Source organism: Gymnoscopelus microlampas (assembly GCF_963454915.1).
Source record: "Gymnoscopelus microlampas genome assembly, chromosome: 20".
NCBI lineage: Eukaryota > Metazoa > Chordata > Actinopteri > Myctophiformes > Myctophidae > Gymnoscopelus > Gymnoscopelus microlampas.
The window spans coordinates 8,753,972-8,778,398 of NC_139957.1; the positions used below are offsets into that span (position 1 = coordinate 8,753,972).

The 24,427-nt window shown below is 43.3% G+C and overlaps 1 protein-coding gene across 1 annotated transcript in view; it reads right to left on the reverse strand.

The window, feature by feature from the left end:
- Positions 1-24,427, reverse strand: part of LOC311036523 (leucine-rich repeat and fibronectin type-III domain-containing protein 2) — a 49,952-nt gene that overhangs the window by 6,614 nt on the left and 18,911 nt on the right. Inside the window, exon 2 of the mRNA XM_084045253.1 lies at positions 2,365-3,775. Within this exon, the coding sequence (XP_083901379.1) occupies positions 2,365-3,755 (1,391 nt within the window). The 5' untranslated portion in view covers positions 3,756-3,775. The remainder of the gene's footprint in view (positions 1-2,364; positions 3,776-24,427) is intronic.

Sequence of the window (24,427 nt, forward strand, 5' to 3'; positions counted from 1 at the left end):
GACCAATAAAAACAAAAGCAAAAAATACATTAATACAAATAAAATACATCCTACTATCCTACTATCCTACTATCCTACTATCCTACTATAATTCTAGTAACCTCTGTAGTGGTGGTGAAGACACCCGGTTCTCCCCACTGGCTGGACCAATTGCTCTGATTTTGCACACAGCCAACGACCATTACCATCTGAACACAACTGTGAAGCCCGTTTTTCAATTTCATCAAATCTCAGCTTCTTATTAGCGTTTTTCTGTCAAACACTGTCGCCATGGTTACGGGGCTGCCCAGCTATGGGACGAACTGCCTCCCGGGTTGCCAGATCATGTGCGCATATCCCCCCACGGCTGCGCTGCGCCGACCGGGTATGGTCTAGTACAGTATAATCGTTGCAGTCCGACAGGAACCAGCTAACTCCATTTTTCCGCTTTTGCATTTTTCTTTCCATAAATCAGTGCTATTGAACACCCTTTACGTTTGTGTGTTGGTAAAAAAAATATTGAACCAATGAAATGTATTAAAAAGTGATTCTGACAAAAGCAGCTAACTCCATTGGATCCTCAAACTTTCTGCTAAACCAGCTAACTCCACCAAAGGGGGGTGGAGTTAGCTGGTTGAGCTGACTCCAGGCTCCACCCCCTTTTGACCTCCAACCTCATTGTGAGCTTGGAGGTCCATTCAGCTGTTCTTATCAATGATGAACACAACCTCCTAACTCCACTTTTTGTTTTGTTTTTGTCATTTCCTGAAAAATGTACATTTTGGAGTTAGCTGGTTCCTGCCGGACAGCAGAGATATATAAGAAATATTAGAAACCGCAAACGGCGGAGGGTCTTGTAGTGAGGAAGTAGATATTCAAGGTATTAGGTATGATGTGGACACATTCGAAAGTGGAAACCGCAAAATAGTTTCCCAATTGGTTCCTCCTCAGTGGCAAAGTTAATTAACAAGCGTAGCATAAAATGACTTACTGCTTAATTATCTTAGTTGAATACCTCATGTGCTACAGGAAATTGATTTCACAGAGCCCAAGATCTCAATCTCAAAGGTTACAATACAGGGGCTTGAAGAGTAAAGGCTCATAATCCTTTTCTTTGTCGGATTTCTAATGAGCGATTCAGAAGAGGATTTCACCTAGGCTTCATATTGGTTTTGAGTTTTTAAACCCAGATAATGAAGAATCCAAGGTTTATATCTCTAACACTTTAGGGTGAAATTAACCTTCGGCGACATTACTTTTTATTTCGGGGGAGTTTCACCCCATTCTGTGGGAGCTTGGGGGGTCCCTGATAACATATGAACAATAATACATCAAATTCCTCCAGATAATGGTGATTAATTCAATAGTAAGGGGCTCAGGGGCCTATTCAATGAGTCAGTATGACTGAGAGGACACTCAGTCAGCCTAAACCACCGCCATGCACCACATGGAAGTTTTAAAACCACCACAAACGTGGTGTAAAAAGTACTCAAATGTTTTACTTAAGTACAAGTACAATACTGCAATGTAGAAGTACTCTGTTACGTAGTAGTAAAAGTCCAGAATTCAAAATGTACTTGAGTAAAAGTACAAAAGTATTAGCATCAAAATGTACTTAAAGTACCAAAAGTAAAAGTACTAAAATAAAATTAAAATAGCAAGCAGATCTACAAGCATATCTACAAGCTCACAACGCGTTGACGCGTTGTGAGCTTGTTGATCGGCCATTTTCAAATAGCCTATGTAGGGCTGAAGTGGTTAATGCATGTTTCATCATTTATATTTTTACGGTATATATAATAAGGTAAGGTTAACACTGGATTTTGTGTAGGCCACTGGTTCTAAATGTGAGATCCTGGGAAACCCCAGGGGTCTTGAGGGGGTTATAAATGATTGAGAGTTATGATTCAAATAGACCCTTGCAGGCCTGTATCACAGAGAGTGTCCAAATTGACCCTCCATTTGGTTCCATTTGTACAGTTTCAGAGTTCATTTAAAACCCATTAAGACCGGGAACGCATCTGTGTCATTTTTAGATTTCTTTAGGCTATTCAAAAATAGCAGATCTACAAGCTCATAGCGCGGCAGCGAGTGCCGCGCTACGAGCTTGTAGATCTGCTATTTTTGTAAAATCGTGAAGATTTGTGCAAATCTTTGAATATATATATATTTTTTTTAAAGCGTTAGGATTTAGAAAACATTTTATAATCGGCCTCAGGTCTTAATGGGTTAACACTAAGGATTTAGATTGGGGAGAAGGAGTGTAGATTGGGGTCCCAGAGATGAAAAGTGTGGGGGTCAGTGGCCTAATGCATATCAAACTGCGGGTCCTTGACATTTAGAGAGATTGAGAATCACTGGTGGAGACGGTGTAGTTGCTCTTACCTGTAAATGAGCACTTCGTCCTCGGAACAGTTGTACTGAAGCTGGAACATTTTGACCTTCGGCGTGGATTTGCTGACGGTCCACTTAATCACCGCAGAGACAGAGGTCACCTCGGACACGGACACCACCTTCTCGGGCAGCGGCTTGGGCTCCCCCTTGCTGACCTTGGTGGAGCTGGTGATGTCGGAGAGCCCCGATTTAGGCTGCGCGGTGCGGTTGGTGGCGTTACTCGACTGAGGGTTACTCAAGTGGGGCAGCTGGATAATTGACAGCTCTATGGAGGCGGTGGATTCCCCCGCCGCGTTGGCAGCTATGCAAGTAAAGACGCCGTAATCCTTCGCCGTGGTGATCGTAATGTCCAGGGTCCCGTTCTCGTACACGGTCGCTCGCGACGAATTGCTGATCAAGCGGTCGTCGGGAGTGACCCAGTGTATGACCGGCATCGGATCGCCCACGGCCTTGCAGCGCAGGCTGGCCGTTTGGCCTTCCAGCACGAGCAACTTGTGTGTGTGCTGGGTTATCAGGGGCGGCTCGCAGACAAATTCCTCCTCGCGCACGGACCAGAAGTAACGGCCCTTCAGACTTCCGGGGGAAGCGCACGTCTCCATGTCGTCTTCTCTGTCCAACCGTCGAAGCCACAGCACTTCGCAGTTGCAGTGGAGCGGGTTCCCGCCGAAGCTCAGGGACAGCTGAGGGGCGTACGGCGTGCTCGACACCACGCCGTTTTGGGAGCGGGCAAAGATGGGGTCCGGCGGGAGCTTCTGGAGCCTGTTGGACGTGAGGTCCAGGCGGGCCAACTTGTCCAGGTCCGTAAAGGTCCCCTCGGTGATAAAGGAGATGAGGTTGTGATCCAGACTCATTTGGTGGAGGTTGACCATCTTACGGATGGCATCCCAAGGCACGCTGCGCAGGTTGTTGTACGATAGGTCCAGGTCCTCCAGGGTCAGCAGCGGATCGTCGAAGGCCGCTTTGTTGATCCGACTGAGCTGGTTGTTGTTGAGGATCAGGTGCTGGAGGTTGACCAGGCCCCGGAGGTCGTCGGCACCCAGCTCCGTCAGGCGGTTACTGTCGAGGTGCAACGACCTCAGGGTCTCGAGGTCAATGAAAGAAAAAGGCTGGATGGCGCTGATGGTGTTCCGGGACAGGGTGAGATCCACGAGGCCCGTCATGTTGGCAAAGTCATGCGCGGAGACCTTGAGGATGAAGTTGCCCCCCAGCCGGAGCTCGACAGTTCGTCGGTCGATGTCCACGGGGACAAACAGCAGGCCTTTGGATGGACACAGGGTGCCCAGGGACTCAGAAAGGTTCTGACAGACACAGTATTTGGGACATGCATGGACCATCGTAACTGCGGTTCCCAGAAACAGGAGACAGATGACCACTTTGTCCATGGTAGTTCATACGCAGGGACCTGAAAGGAGAACAGAGAGGAGAGATGAGACACCGTACGATGGTCGTCTTTTCTGACATTTTTTATCATTTCCAGGTCAACCACTTTCAACCTGGCGTCTCTATTTTGGGAGTGTCATTATAGTCGAAAAAAGATTTTCAAAAGACTTGGTGGTTAAAGCCAATAATAAGACATTGTAATACAGCGGTGAGTATTCTGATATCCTGACAAATCCATGTTATAAATGCATCTTTTGTCACAGCGAATGAGCAAATATTTCAACAGCTGGAAGTGTGTGTGTGCGTGTGTGCGTGTGTGTGTGTGTGTGGGTAGCCATAACAGATACGATTCTTTCATCATCTTGCACTAAACGGGCACACAGCCAAAGTTCCAGCTGATTCACTAATAATAGCATTTTTCACCTGCTTCCACTTGGTGATGCAAAGAACATGCCGGATATCAGATGAGGTCTGCTCGCTGCAAACCCTGCATTATGAGGTGCTAAGAAGCTAATGGTATTTTAATTACACTGATGCGTATCATTAAAGATATACGGACATAAACTTATTAGCATACTTAAAGGGGAATGGAACCCTAGGCCAATTTGGATTTAAGGATAAAAACATGGTAGGCTATGCTAGCAAGCAGCACACCGGCAGCGAATACAATCAATAATGGGTGTGTTTGCTGTTTTGATTTCGGTGTGCAAATGTACAAGCATAGACAGACGCAGTAGTACCTTTCTGCCGTTTTTACAGAACCGGAAAACGAACTTCCAAATCAGCCGAGGGTTTCATGCGCTTCTAAGATGCAACCACAGCGCATTTACAATACAATACAGTTGTCTTTTAGCTTCATCCTTCCATGCCAGGCATTAGAAGTTCAAAAGAGGAATAGCATGCAAATGTTAGCCACATGGCAGCGCTTTGCATGTAACAAAGTAACTAATCCTCTTTCTTACTCAGAATTGCTCTATTTCACAGTACAGCCCCTGTTTGTCTGTGTCTTTCCCCATCTCTACTCTGTATATCTCCAATGCTGTTCACACTATCTCTTCATCTTTTGCTAAAAGATTATGTATTGTGGAAAATAAGAAAAATAAAAGCTGCAGACTATACATGCTTTTAAGGACATCTGCACAGTCCTCGTACCTGGGCGACTGCGAAATGGATGGCAACACTTTCTCCTTCCATGCAAGCCTTTAATTCCCCCAGACATTTGTACCATTAATTCCGAATACACTGAAAACTTAAAAATCTATTCCAATCACCTTATCGTCCGCCATGAGGCAGCGTTTATTAATGACAAACTCGGCCGGGTCGTCTGCCTTGCCTCCCAGAAGACCTGCCACAGTGGTACTGTGTAGTTGTGTTTTAATTTGCACGATTTAATGCACAGGTTATTACCATCATCCATTATTCACTGTTTGAGATGCTGGCTGCAGCGTGAGCCCTACTTATCTTTGACTTGCCTGCAACACCCCCATCATATGTAAAACCATGCTTTTCAATAACTCATAATTATGGGCGACGTTATATATGACAAGCCTACTCTTTTCCAATACCAGTTTTGCAATTATACTGTGTAGTGCTGCTGCCGCGTGTCGACTGCGTGTCACACAGAGATAATTGGAGCGAAACGGCAGGGCCTGAATGAGAATGTGCATTATGGCGAATCTACATTCGTCAAGAATAAAATGCAGAGTGTGGACAGTTGCTTCAATTGTGTTGAATGAAAGCCATGCCACGCCACTAGTTCTATACAATACGTGCTAACATTCTAAAACCTATTCAGTGACATACTCTTGTTTGAACAAGTTTATAACACCCCATACCCATGCACATATTCTGAATACTCCTTTAACTGAAGTGCAAACATTCACACAGCCATACTGTGTAAATGGATAATGCAGGGTAATTTCATTTTTCATTAGAAAAAAATCTGTATAGTACAAATCCCTGACAGTGTGCACGCACGCACGCACGCACGCACGCACGCACGCACGCACGCACGCACGCACACACGCACGCACGCACGCACGCACGCACGCACGCACGCACGCACGCACGCACGCACGCACACACACACACACACACACACAAACAAAAATACACAAGTTGAGAATAATTTTCAGCCTCGCGTCAGATGGACAGAGCTGGCTGTGGCAGAACAGGAAAGTGGTTCCCTGGGAGGATTGAAGTGGTTGTACTGCTTGAGAGCCAGCATGGGGCCAAACAGATGTGACCTTTTTTTGAAAGGGATAGATGGGGTGCCAATCACGGAACGCTGACAACCTTGGATGAAGGTGCAGGGCTCCCTGGGGGTTTTCTCTCGATTTACTGCGGTTCCTGTAGAGAGACAAAGCTTCCAACAACACCACGACAACAACGTCCATTTGGGATATTAGGACACACTGACGCTAAAGAAGAAGAGGACGAAAGAAAACTGAAGCTTTAACCTGATTGAAACCAGCACAAATGGACGCGACCGTGGTGCAATGAAAGATGCTCTCAAATACATGAGAAATTCAGCGTTTTGTCCTTCAGAGGTCAAGCCTCGTCTCACGAGGATAAAGGGGGTTTGGGACGTCGTGCCGTCACGTAGTTCTTTGATCCATGTTATTACAGGCTGTGACAGGACCATAGGACCTAACCGTCTACCAGTGGTGGAAAGTAACTAAGTACATTTACTTAAGTACAATTTTGAGGTATTTGTACTTTTTTTTATTTCTAATTTCCAATTATTTTACTTCTACTCCACTACATCTCAGAGGCAAATATTGTACCTTTACTCCACTACAATTATTTGAACACTTTAGTTACTAGTTACTTTTCAGATATAAACGCGACGCGTTGTGAGCTTGTAGATCGGCTATTTTCAAATATTTTAGTACTTTTACTTTTGGTACTTTAAGTAAATTCTGATGCCAATACTTTTGTACTTTCACTCAAGTAAATTTTGAGTTCTGGTCTTTTACTTGTAACAGGGAATTTCTACATTGCAGTATTGGTACTTTTACTGAAGTAAAGAATTTGATTACTTTTCCCACCAATGCCGTCTACTAGTTGAAAATCTGCTCACAAGGCCACCGGTGTCTCCACACACCTCATTAAAGGTTACCCCAGATGAGGTTTACAGGTCAAGTTCATGTCTTTTCCTCTGGCCCAGCATCAGCTGCTTTCTGGACTGTAAATAACGGCCCCCCGGTCTATTCGGTGTGCCTGTATTCATTACAGACACTACAAGTACATAATGAGCGCTTGAAGGGGGCCATCAACGAGGTAATGGCTGTTCAGTGTAGTGGAATGTCACAGTGGCATTAGGAGGAGGGCAAGATACTGGGAAGTTAGAAAGAGCAGTGGTAGAAAGTAACTAAGTGCGTTTACTTAAGTACTGTACTTAAGTACAATGTTGAGGTATTTGTACTTTACTTGAGTATTTCCAATTTCCAATACTTTTACTTCTACTCCGCTACATCTCAGAGGCAAATATTGTACTTTTACTCCACTACAATTATTTGAAAACTTTAGTTACTAGTTACTTTTCAGATATAAATTATGATATTATGAAACATACATTAACCACTTAAGCCCTATTTTATACCTAGGCTATTTGAAAATAGCAGATCTACAAGCTCACAACGCGTCGCATGGGGACGCGTTGTGAGCTTGTAGATCTGCTATTTTCAAATATTTTAGTACTTTTATTTTTGGTACTTTAAGTACATTTGTATACAAATACTTTTGTAATTTTACTAAAGTCAATTTTGAATTACAGACTTTTACTTGTTACAGAGTACTTCTACATTGCAGTATTGATACTTTTACTTAAGTAAAACATTTGAGTACTTTTTCCACCACTGGGGAGGGAGAGAGAGAGGGAGAGAGAGAGAGAGAGAGAGAGAGAGAGAGAGAGAGAGAGAGAGAGAGAGAGAGAGAGAGAGAGAGAGAGAGACGGGGTAGTTTGCAGCTAAAGGTGACGTGTATTTTCAGAGAGGAAGTTTGTGTAGACAAAGGTAACCTTCAGATTTGAGCACGTGCACAGCTGTATAGCCATCTGTTACGCACAAAAAAGGAGAAAGCAGGTGGGTGTTGAGGGAGGGCAGTTCTGATGGCTCTCAACTCCTCAACTCCCCCTTGGCACCCCACGATCTATAGCACCTATCAATCAAAGGCCACGTCATTAGTTTGTGTGTGTGTGTGTGTGTGTGTGTGTGTGTGTGTGTGTGTGTGTGTGTGTGTGTGTGTGTGTGTGTGTGTGTGTGTGTGTGTGTGTGTGTGTGTGTGTGTGTGTGTGTGTGTGTGTGTGTGTACACAGACACACACGCATGCACGCACACACCAGTGGAAGATTGATGAACATTTTGTGTTGGTTCGTCCTTGCCCTCTCACCTAAGATGTACTGAAATACTTTTTCCCTCCACCTTTCCTTAGAAGTCTCTCATACAGGGGAAAAAAAAACAGAACTAGGTCAAAAACGAGTATATGGACGGACCAAGTATGAGAGGCTGGAGGGCTTTTAATTTGAAACGATGGATAAAGGAACCCGCGACACACTGAATTCATCAGTTAGCGATGTTCATATTTCCGCGTTATGTCTAGAGGTGACTGTGCCAGTTTAACAGATCATCCAGGCTGACTGGAACCGAGGTTTGGAGATATGTACAATATGTGCTCGACCATGTGGTAGTACCAGCCCCCGCGTCAAATGATAACGATAAGGATACACTACATCCCATAGCCTGGAGGGACGATTCCTCGAGGCTAGTTAATTGCTGTAACTTCATCAGTCAGTCACTCAGCAGCCAAATTCCAATTAAATTTCTTCTGCGATGGGCTGTCCAGGGGATGGGATCTGTGTCAAGGACAACAGTCTGAGTGAAAGTGTCCCACCTGACAAAACTTGTAGATACTGAAATGCACTATACTGTATCTCTGGAAAACTGTGATCAATGTTTAAGTCGATCATTCATTCAGCAGTTTTTTTGTATTAGTTGTTTCAAGTTTCAGTCCTACAGACTATTACACGTTTGTTGTATTTCAACACTTTTTTGTCTTCATTTTTTTAAAGGAATAAAACCGTAGCCTAGTCTGAATATCTTATCATATATATCATGCATATATATCAATTGCACCGTCATTATGAACATTTTGAGCAGGCGACAATGATCTAAATATACTCAAATCAATCCAATAATGGTTTGTTTGATTGATCTTTCCTTATACAGTCCTCTGCTTTCTTGTGCATGGGTGGATTTATAGGAGAATGCCTGTCAAACAGCTCAATTCCCAAGCATGTAATAGAGAGCAAAACAACTTCCTAAATCAAGGTTTGAGTCCATTAAGGAGGAGTGACTTAATGTTTATTCTTTAATACCACCATTCTACAGTTCAGACTGCATGTTAAAGAAATGACTTTATGAGTAATAACTGGGAGTGGAGAATTTCTCTGGGAGCTTTATGGGCTGAACCAGCGCCCCTGTGCTGCTGACACAGACAATCTACGGGGAAAAGAAGACAGGGATTATCAGAATGGAAAATGGGAGTAACACATTGTGACTGAAAGCTGCGCTTTTCTCGACGATAACCAAAAGTAATCTTTTTGCTCAATCAAACGTGCGCGTGCAAACGTATATGCACACCCCCCCGTGCGCACAGACAGACAGACAGACAGACAGACACGTAGCCTCTCTGTCTGCCGGCGCAGAAGAGAATACATAAATAGACTTGCGTTTCCCACAGTAATGAAAATCAGCAACCGAGGCGTGTATCAACCAACCAGCGCGCCCCCGCATCTAAGAAGCGATTAAACACACGTCCGTTGTCAGTTAAATCAGGAAGGACAACGTCGAGCGGTAGCAAGTTGTCTGTTCTCCTGAGGAAATGGCGGTAATGAACGTCCACTTAGGCTAGTAAGCCGCGCTACACTATGTACAGTGTCTTTGACAGTGGTGTGAAGTAACTAAGTACATTTACTCAAGTACTGTACCTCAAAATTGTACTTAAGTAGGCTACAATTTTGAGGTATTTGTACTTTACTTGAGTGTTTCCAATTCACAATACTTTTACTTCTACTCCACCACATCTCGGATCCAAATATACATATGTAGTACTTTTACTCCACTACAATTATTTGAAAACTTTAGTTACTAGTTACTTTGTAGATTTTGATTCTTATTACAAAACCACTTCAGCCCTATATACATTTCGACCATTTGAAAATAGCCGATCTACAAGCTCACAACGCGTGGTGACGCGTTGTGAGCTTGTAGATCGGCTATTTTCAAAAGATTTGTAAACATTTGAAAACTTGTGAAATGGGACATTCTGCATAATGAGTACTTTTACTTCTGGTACTTTAAGTACATTTTGATACCATTACTTTTACTCAAGTCAATTTTGAATTCCGGACTTTTACTCGTAACAGAGCATGTCTACATTGCAGTATTGATACTTTTACTTAAGTAACCACCACTGGTCTTTGAACCATGCCTTTACCGCACCAGTCTCACCAACAGAGGGGAGTGTGACTGTTACTGTCCGGGGGAACTAAGAAGGAAGCGCATGTGAGTGAACTGAACGTTGCACAGCACTGTTTTGTAGCGTACGGCATTTGTTTATTTCTCACAGAACGGTTTCATACATCAGCCCAGGCAACTGGCTCCTTAACAAGCCGCTGTGGTGGGAAAGGTCAGATCTATTAAAGAGTGCACTCCCTCACCGTTCCTCTGGTTTACCTTTCCCTTGCGCTAATCACCTTCACACCTACGCACGCACGCACACACGCACAAATACAGACCCTCGCACATACTATGATTAATCCGACCAACCTTCACAGCCCTCCGTGGTCTTTGATGAAAGCTCCGTTGTACAATAATGAATGTCAGCACAGTAGGGTCTCAACAGTACACAACAAGAATGAAATTAATTCATGCTGCTGGAACAAGAAGAATGAAATTGTTTTCTTTTTATTGTCTTGCTAACTAACATTTTTGGCGGGGACTTAGGTTTGTCTGTCTGCTTGCAATGTTCTCTGGTCTTTTGTACCTGTATGCGTCCAATCTCCTGCCTCTCTACAGAAACTCTAATCCATTTCCTGGGGAAATGAGTTGGCAATCAAGTCGGTCCCATGTTTTATCAAGCTTCTCTGATCCCAGACCGATCTAAAGCGTGATTTATAGTCGTGCCCCCGGTGTGTCGCTTGCCAAAACTCGACAACGCGTCGCACCATGATGCTTGCAGATTGGTTGTTTATGGCAATCGATACCGGCCTGCAACTAAGTATGAATTAAGACCTGACCAGAGGACAGCCAGCACTTAGTGCTCCGCTCTTCTGACAAATACAATTACGTTAAACAAATTAATTCAGGAGAGAAATTATATAGAAGCCGGAGGGGTAAAAAAATGTATAGAAGAAGCATAAGGTGACAGATGTGCCGTGGAAAGATACGCCAGGCTCCTGTTATCGTGCCATTTATAATGACTTGAATAGGAAAATGCATTCCAGATTAGCGCTGCGGCTGAATGCTTGCTATACTGCGACAGCTATTCAGCCACAACTCACTGTGTCACAGAGGAGACAGCCTGAATCGTCTCATTTCAGCGGGTTGTGCAAGTAGTTCAGGGAGATTTGACGTGCAGATGCATCAAAAGCTCGTATGCACTGAACTTTACAGGTTGAGGGTTTTGACAGGGTTGCATTGCATAACAGTGGAACAAAAAGTAGGGCAAGTATTCTCAGATTAAGTAACCGGAAGGTTACCAATGATGATCACACTGATCAGTAAATGCAACCTATTGTCCTGTTAATAGATTAAACCAATTGTCTACTCGTAGCTGCGGGATGTGGGTATTACAATCAAAGTGTCATTCATTGAGCAAAGGTGATGTCAATATTTACCATAACTCACATTGTAACTGTACTATATTAGTTTTTCAAGTATTGGTGTTAGATGATAATCTAACGCCATAACTTGAAAAAAAAAAAAAAAATCTAGTACAGTTAAAGTAATTGTCTTCAGAAATTGTTACGTAAGTAGCCAAGTCGTAAGTAAGCCTTGTCGAGCCATGCGGCCCATATGGCAGGAGTCTATCTTCTGTTTCTGTAGCTTGAGGCAACTTAAGTAAGCCTTGTCGAGCCATGCCGCCCGTAGGGCAGGAGCCTATCTCCTGTTTCTGTAGCTTGAGGCAACTTAATATGCAAGTACACCACCTGGACATGAAGCTAGCATGTCGGAGGGACTTAACCCCAATACAACAGTCAATGCTGAGCACCATTTTTATAGTCTTTGGTAAGATCCGGCCGGGGATCGAACCGGCGCCACCAACCCGTCTCAGGGCGGACACTTTAGCCACAAGGCCACTGAGTAGGTTATCTAAGTTGTAGTAATTTTCTGATATACTGTAACAGGAACTGAAGTGAGTAATACTGCGTTCCCACTAGCAGCGACAAAGGGACAGGCTACAGTTCATTTTCAATGGAAGCCAGTGACATGAACAGAAGGCATAAGGCTAAAAACAGCTGGGCTCATGAACTTCAACAATCAACATAATCACATATTCCGATTTTTAAACTATGTTTTTCTGGCCCCCATATCTGCAGTAGCCTACTCCATCACAGAAGTATAAATATGAAAAACCGTTCATTGAGGGAGATGAGTGAGATGAACAACCATTTCAACGGGAAAAGGCCTCTCTCCTCTAGATACTGCACACTGCAACATCCACATGCCATTGTACAAATCAATGATAACATAAAGATATTGTGTACAAGGGCTACAACTGTTTGTGTGACTCACTCGTCTATAGTTAGATCCCATACCCTATGTCAGTGTTTACCTAACCACAGCTCCCACACAAGATCCTGTAAGTCTCCCAGTACCACCTCGTGTCTTGCATCACATCCTGTAACAAACCCACAACGGTGACCCACACACTTTGAATGACTGGGTAATAGCCATCTCAATGTCCATGCTTGGAAACGTCTGCCCTTTTGTCACACTCTAAGGTCACTGATGTGTCTCTGATTATTAATTTGATATTTTGGCTCCCTCTTTCCCCTGCACCGCGCATCACTTCAGACCACTGAGCTTTCTAGCCCAAACCTGAGCTTTTGAAGCATGAGATGGTGTTCATGAAAACCCTGTGTGTGTGTGTGTGTGTGTGTGTGTGTGTGTGTGTGTGTGTGTGTGCGTGTGTGCGTGTGTGTGCGCGTGCGTGCGTGCGTGCGTGCGTGTGTGTGTGTGTGCGTACACATGCCTCTGTGCGTGTGAGTTTCTAACAGTGAATGTTTATCTACAAGAGCCAATTTATAGCTATACTGACTAAAGGAGTGTTACGTTTCCAAACAGAAAGCCCCCTAGGCTAATGAATCGCATTTACATCCTCTCCTCTCCTCTCCTCTCCTCTCCTCTCCTCTCCTCTCCCCATATTCAGATCAAATACAGTTCTGCTAGCCTGGCTAACCAGAGTCTGGTGAAGGCTGCTTTGATCTTGTCAGCATGTTACGTCGTAGATAATAAAAGGGCTGAGCCTTGGGGGGTCCCTCTGCTGATTGGATATCCCCATCTTGAATTCGAACAAATCACAATCTATGCATCGGCCTTAATTCCCCCCCCCCCCCCGCTATCTCTAGTGGGCGTGTGGCTAATCGATTGGCAGGCACGGGGGTGTTTCACATTTAAATATGAGAACCAATCAAAGTTCACACTCTGACTGTGGTTGAGTGAATATAAAAGAAGGAGTGGAGCCTGCCCACACCTGTCACAGCTCACTGACACAGTTCAGCACCACACAGCCAGGCATTAGCTGTTCCACTGCCTTAATGTCTCATCTCTTGACAGTTAGAGCAAAAGAGCTGTGTTGTAAAACAGATGGACCGTCGTGTAGCGCGACCTGAATTCAAATCCGGGTCTCCCGCATGGGGAACAACCTCATATTTACCGCTCATCCAGGGGAAAGCCCTCTCACCCTATATGATCAGCGGTGGAAAAAGTACTCACATTTTGTACTTAAGTAAAAGTATCAATACTGCAATGTTTAGAGATACATTACAAGTAAATGTCAGAATTAAAAATGTACTTGAGTATTAAAAGTACAAAAGTATTGGCATGAAAATAATACTTAAAGTACCGAAAGTAGAAGTACTCATTGTGCAGAATGTCCCATTTCACAAGTTTTCAAAATGTGTAAAATGTTTAAAAAAACGTTTGAAAATAATAATTGTAGTGGAGTAAAAGTACAATATTTGCCTCTGAGATGGAGTAGGAGTAAAAGTACTGAAAATTGGAAATACTCCAGTTAGGTAAAAAAAACAAAAAAAAACTCAAAATCGTACTTAAGTACAGTACTTGAGTAAATGTACTTGGTTACTTTACACACCACTGCCTATGATGATGAAGCCACCTAGCCCAGCTCTCCTCCCAACACCTCTGCGAGCCAAAAAGACAGCAGCCATCCGTGGCCCGCGACGGCGCATGCGAGGCCCAACGAGGAGATGATTAGCAGCAATTAGGTATGTCTGGCTCAGCGTGCTTCGCCACCTTCCCCCGAGTTACATTTGGATTTAATTACTGAATGACTAATAACCTTAGCCCCCCCACAGCAACCCCCCCGAGTCAAACCCAAAATAAGGCTCTGAGAAAAGGTACGGTGGTGGAAAAAGTACTCAATTGCTTTACTTAAGTAAAAGTATCAATACTGCAATGTAGAAATACTCCGTTACAAGTTAAAGTCCGGAATTCAAAATTTGCTTGCGCAAAAGTACAACAGTATTGGCATCAAAATGTACTTAAAGTACCAAAAGTAAAAGTACTCATTACATGGAACTCACAGTCACAGGAAGTTGAACTATTCCTCCACTGAGAAATTATCTCTTTAAAAAAAAGAGAACAAATCTTGAAAGAGATCTTTGCGCCGATAAGTGACAGGATGGCCATGGGTGAGATAATCTAGTTAATATGTTTCTGCCTTCGCCTGGAGTGTGTTCTAACCAGACTGGTTGTACAAGGCTGTACAAGTACTACATCGGTTGTACTCATATATAGGATCCACACTGGTGCCATCAGAATCCAGCAGATCTATATTTAAATGTGGCCGATCCTTTTGTCAACTGCGACCTTTTTTTTTACTTTGCCTTTCTTTGTCACACATCATGAATCGAACGAGGCATGAACTGCCGCGAAAGACAAAAAAGGAGTCTCTAACAAGATCACGACATAAGCGAACTTAACGAGACAAGCGGAAAAGGCCCGATTTTACTATAGAGGGCTCCCATTTTAACATGTCCATGCTGTGGTCTCGAGCTAATTGTCCAACAGAGGTTTTCCTCTCTCTCTCTCTCTCTCTCTCTCTGACACAGTAGAAAAGCACTGACCCATCGGGGGGGGTGGCCTACTCCCCCCCCCCCCCCCCCCTCGACACCTCGACTATAAAAAGGTCTCACGGGGAGTATATAGCGGTGGGCTCAGTCGCTCGCTCTCTTATCAGAGGCTGCCAGATGCCTTGCCCACAGTGCCGCCATCCCACGCCGAGCCTGAAGGCGCACGGCCATGCAAAGACATTTTCACATTGTGGAGAGAGAGAGAGAGAAAGAGAGAGAAAGTGTGGAGAGGGGGGGGGGTGCACAGCCGGAGAATATTCTGAAGCGGTTGATAGGAAGCAGCGGGGAGGCTCAGAGAAGTGAGTGGATCGGTATATAGCGTCAAAGACCGAAACCCTTTTTCTCCACCCCCCCCCCCCCCCCCCCCCATAGGCAAAAGACAGTAGACTCCCCCCACCCCGTCCCCATGACAACTTTAGTTGGGTTTTGACAGAAAGTGAGCTGTTCCTTTTATTTAAAAAAAGAGAAAAGAAAAGAAATAGAGAAGCAGTGATGTGTGGCAGTGCATGGCAGCGCTGTGGTGACAGTAAGGCCGGATTTATACTTAGTTGTGTGCCGGTTTTGCGCACATAAAACAGCCGATCTACAAGCTCACGACGCGGCACGTTGTAGATCGGCTATTTTCGTTGCGCGACATGAAGTGCAACCAACTCTAAATCAGGCGCAAAGATGCAAATCAGCTGCCGAGTTGCAGGCTCCATCCATCACCCTTGTTACGGCGCTGGGCCCACAGGCGAAGCCAGGCGTGCACGCACACGTTGTGCACGAGAGCCTGTACACACAAGGCTGTCTTTGAACGTGGGCGGATGCTCCGTCTATTTTACATGGGGAAGGCGGGGAAGAAAAACAACGGCCCTTTTTTTTACCCGAGTGAGATGCACTGTCTGACTGTCTGATCAAGCCGCGTGAGATTATGTTTTGACGGGATTCTGAAAGTGAACTGCGTGACAGCGCCGAAATTCAATTTAGTTTCACTTTCCAGTGCCGTGCTCGAAGATGAGTGCGCACGCACGCACGCACGCACGCACGCACGCACGCACGCACGCACGCACGCACGCACGCACGCACACACACACACACACACACACACACACACACACACACACACACACACACACACACACACACACACACACACGCACGTTTGTATTACTATACTTGTGAGGACATCAACACTTTAGGACAGCCATGTTATGAATGCCATTGAAAAATAATAATTGCCATTTTAACCGTAAGCCTAATGCCGAAAAACAGCAGATCTATAAGCGCTGCGACGCGTTGTGATAAATCATGTGCAATAAATCATGTTGAACTCTAATTCCAATCCCTAAACCTAACCTCTAAGACACCTACATGTCTAATCCTGACCTGCATGTTTTTCTAACTGTAAACGTATCTCTATGTTTTTTTTAACTATAAAACAACCATTTGTCTTGTGAGGACCAGGAAAACGGTCCTCACAATGTATATTTCATACTATACTTGGTCCTCGCAAGTATAGTAATACAAACACACACACACACACACACACACACACACACACACACACACACACACACACACACACACACACACACACACACACACACACACACACACACACACACACACACACACACACACACACACACACACACACAATGGTTGGCAGCCAGTGGAAGCTGATTACCAGCACCAGTCGTCCGTCCCTCTCAAACAAACACCATGAAATCCACTCCAGCGTGATGTGCACACAGCATCGGACAGCATTCAAAGAGGCAGAGGCTTGAGGGAGAAACGGTCAGACTGAGTGAGAGCGATGAAGAAAGCCCACCACCACCCGTTGTCATTTCATTTCATTGTTTTCAAGTGTTTTTCGAGTGTCAATAAACAGAGTCGAGAAACGCACAACAACTTGGAAATCCGTGAAGTCAAATGTACACACTTGAGCCACCAGGACAAAATGGAGCAAAAATGGAGCAAGAATTTATGAGCAAAAATGGAGCAAGAATTTATGAGAAGAATGAGAGAGAGAGAGAGAGAGAGAGAGAGAGAGAGAGAGAGAGAGAGAGAGAGAGAGAGAGAGAGAGCATCTCCTTGCCCAAATATAAAAACCTTACGATTTAACCCACTAGATTTCAAGTTCAAAACAACCTCCCATCACGTGACCTGGGTAAAAATTGTTAATAATAATTACGCATTTATTTTTATCATTCAATAAATGGTTGAAAATCTATACACTCACACGGCAGTATTTGAGGCTAATCACATCTTTTTCCATATTCAACACAATCCAAATTTGACATCCTTGTCTTGATTGATTGATTGATTGATTGATTGATTGATTGAATACTTTATTAGTAAAAAAAGAAAAAAGAATGTAAACAGCACAGAGGTACAGTAAAACATTTAGGCTAAAAGGATAACACAAAAAAAGTCCTGGGGACTTGTTTCCACTGTGGTCCCATGTATTCAAATGTAGACAACGTTTACACTATACTATCCTGCAGCTGTAAACACTACCCAAGGGGTAAAACGAGCGCCACAAATTGTTTATGAATACAATATAGGCTATATGCACAGCAGCCATATTGTGAAGAAATTCACAGGTGTTGCCAATGATACAAATGAAGGCTCTGTTCCATTCTGCTCAAACAGAGTCAGTGAGCTGATGTTGTGCACGTCGGTTCGTTGTGCACGTTGGCATGTTGGTTCCTTGAGGGGGTTCCAAATGGCCTCTTACGGGTGTGTAACTCTGAGAGTGTACAAATGGAACCAAATGGACCCGTAAGGGTCCATTTGGTTCCATTTGTACACTCTCAGAGTTATGGGGGTCGTGGACAGTCTGAAAACCACTGTGCTACACTAAATGGAACAGAGCCTTCATTAGTATCATTGGTAACTCCTGTGAAGGAAGTGATAATATGGCTGCTGTACATAGAGCCAATTTGAACTGCTCATCACAAAAAGAGACGGGAAAACAGGGGTAGCAGTGGATGCCACTGATACGACGCCCGCAGTTGTTAGCGGTTAACAACTGTATCTTTCTCAGGGACACTTGAGAAAGAGTCTGGGCGAGCCGGGGGTCGACCAAGCGACCTTCCAATTCCCAGATGGCCTCTTTCTACGCTCTCAGCTACATACGCTGTACGACACTAAGTGACTGGTCTCCATTTACTCAGAGCAAAGGCCTTATGCAAACAAGATGTGTTTGTTTACGGTGAGGAATCTCTCTCTCTCTCTCTCGGCCCGTCCATATGGGGGGCCTGTTATATAATTCATATTGCAGGTGTTAAACCATTAAGACCGAGAACGCATCTGTGTCATTTTAAGATTTCTTTGGCTACTCAAAAATAGCAGATCTACAAGCTCATAGCGCGGCACCGATTGAAAAATCATGAAAATGTGTGCAAATCTTATATATATATATATATATAATATATATATATATTTTAAAGCGAACATTTTTTACAAAAATCTTTGCAGTTTTTATTTTTTTTAAACGTATGTTGCTATATACAGTATATCAGTGGTTCTGATACTTTTTCTTTTATATGTATTTGGCCGCGGACCCCCATCTGAATATATTTTGTTCCAGGGACCCCTAGAAGCAAATTTGAGTTAAAAAATGTCTATATAAATTCAAAGATTTGCACACATTTTAACAACTTTTTCCCCCAAAAAATAGCAGATCTACAAGCTCGTAGCACGGCACTCGGTGCCGCGCTACGAGCTTGTAGATCTGCTATTTTTGAATAGCCAAATAAATCTAAAAATGACACAGATGCGTTCCCGGTGTAAATGGGTTAAAGAGCTTCAGCTCTGTGAGTGAGGGACAAGCAGCTTTGAAATAGGACCCGGTACTGTATTGCTATATAGCTCACAAAATGTCTGACTGTCATACTATCAAGTCTCGGTTTGAAGGAGAGAAACATCCACAGGGACAGTGAGCCACCGCGATAAACGGCACCTGAAAGGCACAACACCAATCAGAGTGCTGTTGCTTTTGGCCTGTTTGTTAAATCAGCATATTAGCTCTGAGGCCTCCCCTGGTGTAAATATTATTGAGGGGAGCGGCATTCTGTATTCATGTGAAGACAACCCCTGGCAGCTATACAGTACGCAACTTGGCTGACTGGTGCATGTCAAGTACTCTCTAATAATCTCAACCTTATCTCAATCACAATGTGTCTGCCTTTTTACGATTAGGCATTTTTTACCAGATGCTCTTATCCAGAGTGGTTTATTACTGCAACAACATTGTACGGTAAGTAAGTGCCATGGAAGCAATATGCTACTGTACAAAGCAACTAGGAAAGCAGGGCGACATCACACCTAGCATCTGTTTAAATAACATAGCCTCTGTGGACAAGCAAAACATCATACATCTATATAGCAACTATAGCATCTATGTATCTAAATTGGCAAAAAAAAAAGTGCAGTACTGACCGGAGGAGGGCTATGGGGCATTGGTGGAAAAAGTAAAAGTATCAATACTGCAATGTAGAAATACTCCATTACAAGTGAAAGTCCAGCATTAAAAATGTACTTGAGTAAAAGTACAAAAAAAAGTCCCATTTCACAAGTGTTCAAATGTATAAAATCTATGGATTAAAATCTTTTGAAAATAGCAGATCTACAAGCACGCAATGCGTCGCAACGCATTGTGGGCTTGTAGATTGGCGACTTTCAAATGGCCGAAATGTATACTGAGCTTAACTCACTGAGTGCCATTAACGTGTTTCACGTGTTTTTAGCGCTATGGCTCAACGTGCCATTAACATGTTTGACGTGTTTTTGAAAAATTTGCATAAAAATGATTTTTTTTAAATTTTTTTTTGAAAAACATGTTCAGAACCCAAGATATCATCATCTGAAGGTGTGCAGCTCCATCCACTCCTTGTTTAACTTAGAACTGAAAAAGGCTGTATCTCGCTTCCTAAGCACTTTTTGTTTTCTGTGAAAAAAACTCTGGCACTTTTCAGAATCAATTCTGAAATAATTCTGGCAATCCTGGCACTCAATGAGTTAAGTGGTCAACGTATGTTTTGTAATAATAATAAAAATCTACAAAGTAACTAGTAACACAAGAGATTTTACACAAGAGGTCTAGATAATCCCCTGGTTTGACAAAATCAGTTCTCATCAAAAAGGGTTAATAGCGTATTTTGCGTTTTTCTCAGGATCCCCAAATGTTTAACATTACTTTGTCAAGATTTGTCCAATTTTCTTAAAAATACCCCAAAAATACAATAGAGCTTGTGTTTAAACTGTTCCACATTTAGCTGGGGGGCCCCTGGAGCCCCCTCAAGGACACCTAGGGGTCCCCAGACCCCACTCTGTAAACCATAGAGTGCCATACACAGTAACTTTACAGTATGGCACTGTTAACATTACTGCACAAGTTGTTGGAAGAATAGCGTGCGCATCATCCAGACTTCAGGCAGGATATACAGATCCAGAGTGCTCGCTGCGTGTCACCCACTCTCGCGAAAGACCCCTGAGACCACTCTGCACTGACACACCACTCTCCTTGCTCCCATCGGGCGAACACGAACGTGTCATTAAATGTACAGCGAGCTGTTTCAAGAATAGAATTCTTTCCAAGTGCTATACTCGACTTAAACAACACATACACACGCTAAACAGCACTTGTATATATATATATATATATATATATATATATATATATATATACACTACTCTATAGGGCTTTTGATACGGGCAGCGACAGATGTTGCCAAGTGTTCGTTTTCAATGAGAGGTTGAGGTGAGCGGGGCAGGTAACGAGGCGTGGGCTTATCTTGCAGGAGGAGTGACAAGCTGTCGCATTCGTGCTCGTTTCATGCACACGCCCACCTGCATCAAGAGATATTGCATTTTTTCCTAAAACATTCTCACCCCCTGAAAACTTGAATTCATGGAGTTTTGGTTGTTTTGGTATTTAATTGTAAGTAAATAGGAGGCCAATCTTAACATGAGCAATACAATATTTAAAACAATCACTTATAAGCACCATAGTAGTAGTCGTAATTACGCATTGTTTTAAGAGTAATTAAGAGTTGTTTTGGAGTTTATAAATTATATTTGATATAGTTTTGTGTTGGCCTCCTTTACTTCAATGCATTAAATATTGGAATATTGAATGAGGAATCCGGGGGGGGGGGGGTGAAATATCCCTTTAATTCTATGTAGGTGTGTGGCAAATAAACTTCTCTCTCTCTAGCACTCCTACATTCAAATAAATGAATGATGCTCATTCAGTAGATATCGCACAAATAGGATTATTGTCATGCCCAATATGTTTTTTTGAAGAAAATAGTGATAGAGTATACATTTGTCTCTTTGACGTGAAGTGCATGGTGGAATAACTCCAGTCCATTGCATGGTGCCTTTTGTGTGTCACAAAACACATGCTGGTCTTTTTCACCCATTAAGACCTGAGGTCGATTCTAGAAATGTCCTCTAAATCCTAACAGTTTTCTGAAAAATGTTGCTATATATCAGTGGTGCTCAATCTTTTTCATGTCAAGGACACCCCAAAATGATATGTAGGCCTATTTGGCCACGGACCCCCATCTCAAATGTTTTTGTTCCAGGGAACCCCTGGAGTAAAGATTTGAGTTTAAGACGTGGTGCCGTGACCCCCCCCCCCCCCCCGCCTAAAACATGATCATCAGCTATTACGATTATACTAGGAGGAAGATTTGTTTTCATTTGAGCGCCAAATGTTGGGTTTCAAACAGTGGAGGCATGCACAGTGGCATTTTAAATGCGAAAGTACTGCAGTCCCAGATTTGACCACCAGGCCACGGCAGCTTCACTGTTCTACCGTGGTTCTGGGGGGCTTGTTTGAGCCACACTGCAGAGCAACATTACCCATCATCCTTATATTAATTACTTCCCAACTATTTGTGCCGTCACGTTGTCTCAAGATTAGCCCACATGTAGGCTATCGCACACCCTTTTCTTCATAATTCTCTCCTATTCTCCACACTAAGGGCTTTTATTTTTAAATGGTTTTATATCGATTAGTTGACCTGCAACACTATTGTAATGATATAAAGCTGGCCGTTTATTGTGTCTGTGTACAGTATGTCACTCTGTCCACCAGAGGATGTTAAAGTGACTCAACTATGATGATTCAAGTGTTGCACACACCTGGGTGATCACACGGTTGACAGTGTTTTTTACATACTTCCACATGAAATTACTTGTTATCTAAACAAGGCATAATAAGCCCATAAATCTATATGATATGCACCTTATAGGTTTATGGGCTTATTATGCCTTGTTTAAATGTGTTTGGTGTAATCATAATATTCAAATGTATTAATTTTCCTTCTTGAAATGTTGCTGCTATTGACACAAGCATTCACGTGCACCAGCAATAACAAGTCATTTCATGTGGAAGTATGTAAAAACCACTGTCAACCGTGTGATCAGCCAGGTGTGTGCAACACTTGAAGCGTATAGCTGCGAGGTTTTCGGGTCACGGAGATGGTCATACTAGCGAGTGAAAGCGGGTCAGTGGTGTCCATTGATTGAGGCATCAACACAGACAGCTGGGATTGTGTGGGAGGAGGATGTATGCTTTCAAAAGGTGGCCCCGGCGGGGGCCACTGGCTCCTGAAATCCATCCATTGATTCCTGTTGGCTACTCACTGGCTCTTTTGACAAGAGTATGACCCGCAGAAAGATTTCTCTGGGAGAAAAAACACATCGCGTCGATCTTGTGTTGCTCAAAAAATACCATAGCTTTTAATGATTTAATTTCAGTATACACAGTACAATCCTCAGTGTTATTTTAACTGTGAGATTGTACGTATGTAACCAAATGGACCCACGGGGCCATTTGTGTGGAGTAAAAAGAAACGCGACTCAGGGTTGCCAGATCTGCTTATTATAATTTCCCCTCAAGAAATAGCCGATCTACAATTTCACAACGCGTCGTGAGCTTGTAGATCGGCTATTTTCAAATAGCTGATGTATATGTTAAAGTGCTCATGTGGCCCATAGTTGCTTCTTTTGGGCTGGTTTTCCTAGACCTGGTTGCTTGTTTCTCTCACAGAATCTGGCAACACTGACACTACTGTGCTTCCTGCTTCACTTGTCACTCAAAATGAAAAAAGAGAAGTGTTTTGCAAGAGAGAATGAAGACTTGGTGAAAACATTATTACAATGCACGTCATGTACTGTACGATGCACGGCTCAACTTGTACGTTCTTATTGGAAATGTCATCTGCCAATTATCCTCTTGTCAGTGGCGCAACAGCCGAGGATGCTCAGGTTGACAGTGGAACTGCCAGACACTTAACTGCTCCCCAGGTTTTTTTGATTGATTGAATACTTTATTAGCGGTTTGTAAACAGTACAGTGGTACAATTTTACAATGATTGCTAAAAGGATAACACAAAAAGCCCTAGGGGCTTGTACTGTACCATTGTGCTCCTGCGTATTCAATTGTGGTCCTGGGTATTTAATTCATCCAGGTGCCATATTAATGGCACCCACTCCTCTAGTTAGGATTAGACTGGGATCCACTCATTTTGCAGTTTTCTGATCCAGTCTAGAGAAAGTCAGCGGACACGGGCACATTCTGTGCTCCTACAAATAATTCCCTCGGGAACCGGGGGCCTCAAAGTAGTAGGGCCTACCCATAAACCTATGTAATCTTATGAATCCAGCACGTTTATTCAAGTACTACTTAGTATACTTTGTTTGATATAATGTCCATGTTTTATTATAACTAACCACTTAATCTAGTGACTTGCAAGACTAGGCTACTCAACTCGGCATTCATGTGCTGAACAATAACATTGCAGCGACAAACTGGATATGGATATTTAGTAGGCGTAGACTAGACCCGATCACACTAGCCAGTTTGGAACGAAAACCAGGCTTTCCTGGTGATGCATGTGAGGCTAGTTACGATGGGTAGACGCAGAGGGACATTTTCAGGTATGTGCAAATGTACCATGACAAATACCCCCAAAAACAACTAAAGGCCAAGGGCACTAGTTTTATTGTTATTTTTTTGGTACATGGATGCTTGTGTATCGTAGAGGTAGCTTTCAAACTGAGCTTTCGCCCCCAATCCCCGTTCTGCATTTAAATTCTGATATGCCCACTACAAGCACACACTACAAGCAATGCCACCACACCACAGCCTTGGAACACCAAACACAGCACGCAAACTGTTTGGCTTTCCAGTGAGAGGTTTACTGTAGCTCACTCCAAGCCACACTGTGATCAGAATGCAGAGAAAATACCATTAGCATTCAGAATCCATCTCAAAACCGCAGACATGAAAAG